Source organism: Pleuronectes platessa, chromosome 8, assembly GCF_947347685.1.
Source record: "Pleuronectes platessa chromosome 8, fPlePla1.1, whole genome shotgun sequence".
NCBI classification, from domain to species: domain Eukaryota; kingdom Metazoa; phylum Chordata; class Actinopteri; order Pleuronectiformes; family Pleuronectidae; genus Pleuronectes; species Pleuronectes platessa.
In genome coordinates this window covers 14,205,820-14,213,478 of record NC_070633.1, presented here as the reverse complement: position 1 = coordinate 14,213,478, position 7,659 = coordinate 14,205,820, and the positions used below count along the sequence as shown (strand labels likewise).

At 48.5% G+C, this 7,659-nt stretch overlaps 1 protein-coding gene across 1 annotated transcript; it reads left to right on the top strand.

The window, feature by feature from the left end:
- kctd12b (potassium channel tetramerisation domain containing 12b) lies at nt 1-3,514 on the top strand. The gene has a single exon (XM_053429187.1). The coding sequence runs from the start codon at nt 751-753 to the stop codon at nt 1,600-1,602; it is 852 nt and encodes a 283-aa protein (XP_053285162.1). The 5' UTR covers nt 1-750; the 3' UTR covers nt 1,603-3,514.
- Nucleotides 3,515-7,659: the final 4,145 nt, after the last annotated feature.

Genomic DNA, 7,659 nt, shown 5'->3' with positions numbered 1-7,659 from the left:
AATAATGCCTCATCCCCCGGTTACGTTGCAGCAGAGTTACAGTCTGACACGAGAGAGAGAGGAGCCGCGGACCTGTCCGTTCACACACGGACACAACACCAAAGGGATGGAAAGGTGCGAGGTCTTTTTATTCACCTTCCTCGTCTCTCACTACGTCTGGAAGATCCTCTTCATCACGTGGATCTTCACCAGCGGGACTCCCACGGAACGCACCAACTATGGATTGCCTAATTGAAGTTGGGCCACCACCGGATCCCGTTGACGCCAGGACCACGGAGCGACGTTAGAGAGAGAGAGTGAGAGAGTGAGAGAGAGAGAGAGAGAAGTTCGTTATGGACACTTGCGCAAAGCGAGCATTTCCTGATCACAGAGCTGCTGCCAAAAGCGGACTTTCATCCACAGCAGAGCGCAACTGTCTGCGGGTAAAGGACATGGACAACACGTCTCTTTTCAGCGCTGATGAAACTCTCTGCACGATGTTTTAGTAAGAATGAGGCGAAGCTGTAGTTAGAATAGAGAGAGAGAGAGAGAGTGTTTGTGTGAGTGTTCAGCTCCTCCTGGATCTGATGTGAGAGTGGTGGACAGCTGTTTTACGCGAACACCAATTGCGCGCCTCGTCCGTCACCACAGGAGATCCCACCGCGGCTGCTCCTGAGATCTCTGACAGGCAACAGGCCTCAGCCACCACTGTGCAACCGAGAGAGTTTCTTAAAGCTGCACCATAGTGCACCTGTGTGGCCGGAGGAAGCCATGGCGTTACCAGATAGTAGCATATCTGTGGAGGAACTGCCCTTCCCAGAGATTATAGAGCTTAATGTTGGAGGCCAGGTGTACATAACCCGCTTCTCCACCCTCACAAGTGTGCCAGACTCTCTGCTGTGGGAGATGTTCAGTCGAAAGTCAGCCAAAGGTCTGGCCAGGGACACCAAGGGGCGCTTCTTTGTGGACCGTGATGGTTTCCTGTTCCGTTACATCTTGGATTACATGCGGGACCAGCAGCTGGTCCTTCCTGACCACTTCCCCGAACGCGGGCGCCTGCAGAGGGAGGCTGAGTTCTTCAACCTGCCAGAGCTCGTGAAGCTACTGGTGCCCAAAATCAGCAAGCAGAACTCGCTGGGCGACGAGGGGTGTCAGAGCGACCCGGAGGACTCCTCACCCGGGATTGACACGGCCCGTAACCTCAGCTCACAGGGTGCTGCAGCTGCTGCGTGTGCCAGCCTGGTGCCCGGTGCCATGGATGGCAAACGTTCCGGGTTCATCACCATCGGCTACCGAGGCTCATATACTCTGGGCCGTGACAGCCAGACCGATGCTAAGTTCCGCAGGGTGGCACGAATCATGGTTTGTGGGAAGACCTCCTTGGCCAAAGAGGTCTTTGGGGAGACGCTCAACGAGAGCCGTGACCCTGACCGCCCACCTGAGCGCTACACGTCCCGCTATTATCTGAAGTTCACCTTTCTGGAGCAGGCTTTTGACAAGCTGGCCGACGCAGGCTTCCACATGGTGGCCTGTAACTCTACAGGAACCTGCGCCTTTGCCCATGAGCAGACGGACGACAAGATCTGGACCAGCTACACTGAATATGTGTTCTACCGTGAGTGAGACTATATCGGCTTTGTTCCCCCCGGTCCTCCACCTTCCAAGTGTCCCCCCTTCCCTTAGCCTCCAGCCATCCCGTCTCTCTCTGACGGCTCCTGCACCAGTAGATGTACCGTAGATGTTGTGCCCTTCCATCTCTCTCTACAGCATCCAGCTTTTTACCCTGTGAACAGTCCGCAGCAGCGGCCCTGACTCTTCTCTCCGCTGGTCCAATCTGCAGCCCTCCCCCCTCAAACCCAAATCCAAACCCCCACCTCATCCTCAGGTCCAGCTCTTGCCTTTGCCTAAGCCGTCGCTCCATCTAGCTGTAGCCCCCCCCCAGTCCTGAACCTCAGCCTGGTCCTGCAGAGACTGATACCCGCTATGTACTGTCTCCCCTCTGTCCTCTATACATTGCATCTGCCTCGGTGAAGCACAATACTCTATCCTAGAGCTAACTTTGTTAAATAAGCAGCCCGCTGTGTCTATATGACGAATGCCGAATTGCCGACGAATACCAGTCATAATGGGCACAAGGGAAAGGGCTTCAAAGAGATTGGCCGTGATGTACAGTGCTGTACCTGCTTACTCGAGCAGATTGGACTCTCCTGCTCCTCTGAACTAAATTACCAAATAATTGGACTTCTTATCAGCCTTGAGGGATGTGAGCAGCCCCAGCACAAGAAAAGAAGTGTAACACAGAATCAAATTTCCCTCAGTTTTTATTAAATATGTCCAGTACCATGTGGATAGGGAACGTGCCATATACAGTAGTTAGTTTTTTTCCTGTCCAGTAATGAATGATTGAATGGGGAATGATATAGTACAGCCACACGGATGGTGGGGGGGGAGGAGGTTGTGCATTGAACTTGTTTTTGAAGGGAAAAAGATGTAGGTGTGTGTGTGTGTGGAATGCCCTTTTCACAAAGAATGAATGAGCAACAGGCTTTGATTCAAAGGAAAACAAAATCGCGTAGGTCTCGTAGACAGAAAGAAAAGCTGGATGAAGTGTGTGTATCGATTGTACTACAGAGCTTTCAGTGTTTGAATCAGCCACGCTGGGAGGGCGCAGCAGGCGGGAGGCGTTAGATCACTCACTGCCCAATGCTCTTTGACATTTCTTTGCTCCATTAGACGTTTAAGAGCATTTTCAGTGAAGCGCGTCGTGGGACGGGATTCACACCACGACTACATCTTGTTTCCATGAAAAAGAAAAATGTGCTTGTCACTTTAGTGGACCATGTGTCTGAATGTTCTGTAAACAACAATGTTATTCTTAATATTCGGTTCAGTATTAGAAGAAGCTCTTGCTTATTTGATGATAACTCTCACTTAATGGGAGTGAATACCCGGGGGGAAAGGGTAGGATTACGCTGTAGCTCAGCCAAAGCCCAATGTTTTCTCACCAGTGTAGCAAAGGGCATCGACGGGGCAGATTTATAATGTGCAGGTTTGAGTTCAGTCCTGAAGGAGCAAGTTGAGAGACAAGTCTTTTCCAGTTACAGCCTCTGGACTGGTCTGCAACATCATATATACCTCAGACTAAAACACAAACTGAAGGGAAAGATCCAGGTGATGCAGACACAGAAAGAAAATGTAGAAGCTGTAATTTGATTTTTAGAACAAGAGCCACGAATGACTTCTCAGTCAAGAAGCAGCCAGCGAGGCGATACAGTGCAGGACTTCACCTGAGGTGTCAGTTTGTAGTTTTGGCAGAACGTCTGACAGTGACAATAAATGTATTCTGAAATGTCTAGAAACGGCAATGTTGTGTTTCGGTGTGATGACGTGCTGTTGACATCTGAGTCAATATGTGAGTCCTGCAGCAGTGTGTCACTGCAGGCGTAGACAACGCTGAAATAAAAAGTGTTCAGCAAAAAAAAAAAAGAACAAAAAAAGCAAATTGATTTGTCAAATAAAAGATGTTTTCTTCCTATTTGGGTTGTTTATGTTCCATCCATAACAAAGCGTCTCCATCAACTTTCTGGGACGTGGTTCATTTACTGCACTTTGACATTTTAACTTTCAGTGACAATACAACTCAATCACAAGAGAAACCAATCCATCATTCCATCTCACCAGTTCCCATTAAAATAAATGTCCCTGGACTTAAACTGTGCTTCATATTAAATGTTGAACACTCTGCCCTCAGGCACCATCTTCCTCCCATCTGCTTTCCCCCATTTTTTTTCTTCCTCAGCCTGGACTTGTATGGAGCGGTCGACCAGAATATAGAGCCAGGGTAGAAATGAGGACATGCACAGATAAAAAGCTCCCTTAAAGCAGATTGCAAAAAAAACCACCACTTTGTTGCCAATAATTTGCACGTTACAAATCTTGAAGCAGACTGGACATAAAATGCAGGAAGGTGAATTACAGTTGTTAAGGCTTCATCCAAAGCACTGATTTGTCCCATTTAAAAAGATTAGAAAGGATTCTTGTCTGCTGTCAATAAAAATGCCCCCCCCCCTCTGAGAAAGAGAACAGAAAAGTGGGCCCTAGGATTTAAACTTCTACAACAGCCAGGTGTGTGTTTATGTCAGTTATTTGGCTGAGGTGGTCACATGATGTCTTGTATAAGCTTTTGTTAGCTGGTGATTATCACATGTTAATTACATTAGAATAAGACCTGGGCACCTGATCGCTGCCTGGCCTAGATAAGAGCATCGCTGATGAGCTCCACATAGAATGTTAAAATATTTATGTGGCTCCTTTCCTGGAAAAACAGAAGATTTTTGTGGCGGTCAGGAATGTATGATGAATCCTCACAGATCAGGATGATACATTGCCTGCAATAACACACACACACACACACACACACACACACACAGAGAGTCACAAGCAGCATTCCTCTTGTCACTGTCCCCTGGTGCACCGCTGCGAGACGGGGAGCGCCAAGGTCAGTCATTAGCACAGGCATGGAGAGACATGTGTGAAATTTCGGGCATCAGTGTCCCGAGCCGCTCTCCGTCTCTGTCTCCGGGAGTTGCCTTGGGACTCGACATTCAACAGTGGATGTGCGAGAAGTGTTGACACTCCGACGTGGAGGAGAGGCAGCGGCGGGGTCGACAGGCCACAGGCTGTGAGGACATGCTGCTGCTTGGGATTGTTTCTTTTTGCAACACTCTGTGGTGAAACCTGCGGCTGAGAAGAACAGCACGCCTGCTCCTGTGCCACATAAGAAGCAGGCTCTAGTTGTGTCACCGGGATGGTACGCCTGTCTTATCCAAAGTGTCACAATAAAAGATGTTTTACCATGAAATGCGGCTTCTCATGTCTTTTGGAATATAGCAGATTGCATTTGACGGACCTGCTCACCCTACAGCACACAATCAATTATTTTACACGTAGTTTTTATTCCCACCACAATAGTTAATGTTCCTCAGAAAGCTTTTGTTATTCATTATTGAACGTTTGCCTCGTAGCCTGAGAGAACAAGCCTGTTCCCTGCAGCTTGAGGCATGACCCATGTCATGTTCCCGTGCTGCTATCGTCACCGTAGGCGGCTCTTGGTGGCAGCGTGCCTTGGCCCCGGTCTGCTCTCCCCTCCCCTTGTGTCGTATATCACTTCCCCTGTTTGGAAAAAGAAAGGAGAATGGGAGTGGATTTACGTCAAAGGAAAAAAAAAAGAACTGAGGAGAAACAGATAACCTGGTAGAGGAAGAGGTGTGTCAGGGAGAGAGTGTTTAAGTGCTGGAGGATTCGGTGTTCTCGTCTGATGTCTCTTCCTGATTAGCTTCAGTGTGAAGAGGTTCTGGAATGGTCCCGACACGCGGCACTGGGCCGTGGCTGCAGTGTGATGTCCTCCTCACTGGCCTGTCAGCCCCGTCAGCACTCACACAGGGATTCAGTTACATCATCGATCCACAGGATTACTCAGCATGGCTGGGATCATACAGAATATCGATTCATAGTAGAATTGCGTCAAAACAAAGGAATGGAGGGAAACTGTATTTCAGTCTGGTGGCTGTGCCTTTAAATCCATGCAGCTCCGGCTCCCAGGCTGCATCTTTCATGAACAGCAGCAGCATATGGTTTATGGAGCCACGATGACTCATTTTCTCTACACTTTACACCGAGTATACTATCAGATTTTGCCTCCACGCTGTCGTTATGTTTACCCTCCACATTCGGGCCGCAGCCATCTGTAGCTCTAAACTTGTTTGTGTCTCCCCGTCCGGATCTGCGTGCCAGTGCATTTTGGCTCCGTTTTCCTTTTTTCCGCTCGTGTGAATGTTTGCTGAGCAGGTGGGACGAGCATTCGGGCCTCTGTGTTGGATGGGACAGCGCTACATGGGGGGGCGTGGGGGCACTCCCTGTCTGACTAATGTGCTGAGCATGCAGTTGGCATCTCTGAACCCGCAGCGACGCACAAACAGGCGCACAATGTGAGAGAAGTTACCAGGAAGAGGATGTGCGACAGCTCTCCTGTGCGATGCTAATGAGTCGGAGCAGCAAGGTTTAAGATCCGATTACCCTCTCCTCACTCGTCATAGTGATTAGTTAAAAATGCATTAGAAGCAAACTAGCAATTTGCCCCCCCCGCCTCATCTCTTGACAGTAATAACCTGGAGATGTCCACGTTAATATGTGAAAGCTGCTAATTACCTGGGAGCAGCGTCAGCCAATGGGAGGAGAGAGCATGCAGCAGCTGGCGCCTCAGGCCTACCGCAGACTTCTCCATCAACATATAAGATACATGTGTGTGTGTGTGGGTGTGTGTGTGTGTGTGTGAGAGAGGGGAGTAAATGCATGTTGTGTGTTTGCATTCTTTTGTTTGTTTTCACATGTGTGCGTGTCCTCTGATGACAACACGGTTCACCCACGCTGCCCACATGCGCGGAGTACAGTAGCGCTGGCTCGGGGCATCTTTAGCTTATTGTGCGTTGGGTTATTTATAGTGAGCCAGGCACTAAGCCAGATGTGTAACTTCACTGCACCGCTCTATCCTGCAGCATGGGTCCACATGATTTGCTGCCTCTTCCTCCTTCTCCCTTGTTCTCCTCCTCCTCGTCACACATGTCTCCTCCAGAGAGCAGCGGTTTCAAAACATATGAAGACCCCCCCCCCCCCCGATTCCCGCAGGACTTTATCATGCAAGGTCAGTGGGCAGTCCCACCCGAGAGGACAGGCAAAAGGTGGTTTGAACATGGAACGAGATCTCACAGACGGAAAAGGTTAGAACAGATTAGGTCAGTATTGATGTACAGTGCCGAGTCTTTTCATCCATCTCTTTATTATTCCGCTTTACTTCACACTCTTTTTTTCCCTTTCTCTTTAAAGCCCCAAGACACAGAAAGAATAACTGACAAAAAGAACTGGAGATGTGTGGAGACACAAAGCGAAAGGAGGATGGGAATGAGGGAGCATGAAATCAGTCGAGAGTGAGTCAGAGAGTCGGAGTCAAGTTGTAGGATTAAAAAGAGGAAAGCAACAAAAGAGAGGATAACTCAAGTGGCTACGGTCTCCAGTGCAGCAGCACAGAGATTGTAAATATGTGAGGAGGAGCGAGAGGAGGGAGGTGGCAGCCGTTTGAGAGGAAAGAAGCAGAGAGGAAAACGTATAAGCTGTGTGCTAGATTGTGTAAACTGAGCAGGAAGCTGTGGCAATAACTGACAAGACGTGACTGTTATTAACGTTTCTCCTGAAAAGCAGAAGGTCTCTGTCCAAAGGAAAAGATACATGAGTTTGTTTTGTTCCTTTTTCAAACCAAAGTCCTTCTCAAGTCCCATGTGATGAGCATGTGTTTTATCTGTCCCTGTTTCCCAAAATGCTACATGGTACAAAAGGAGGACACGAAAAACGATGTGCTGGTTCACCCAAATGAAAAAGATAGGCGCACCAGTGCAACCAAGTTAAAAGCTACTAAAAGTTAGCGTGATAATCGGTTAATAATATACAATAATTTAATACGGCCCTCGAAGAATGTTATAAAAATGTAAATGGCCCTTGATCGAAGAAATGTTCCCAGCCCCTGATTGAGACAGATAGTTCCAACCACACTGAAGAGATTTTGAGTGTAAGTATAACCTCACCAGATGCCCCACATTCTTCATTTTTAATGCAGGTGACAGACCTATC

Excerpts from the sequence above, each read along its gene's own strand:
- kctd12b (XM_053429187.1), top strand. The coding sequence starts at position 751 with ATGGCGTTACCAGATAGTAGCATATCTGTGGAGGAACTGCCCTTCCCA.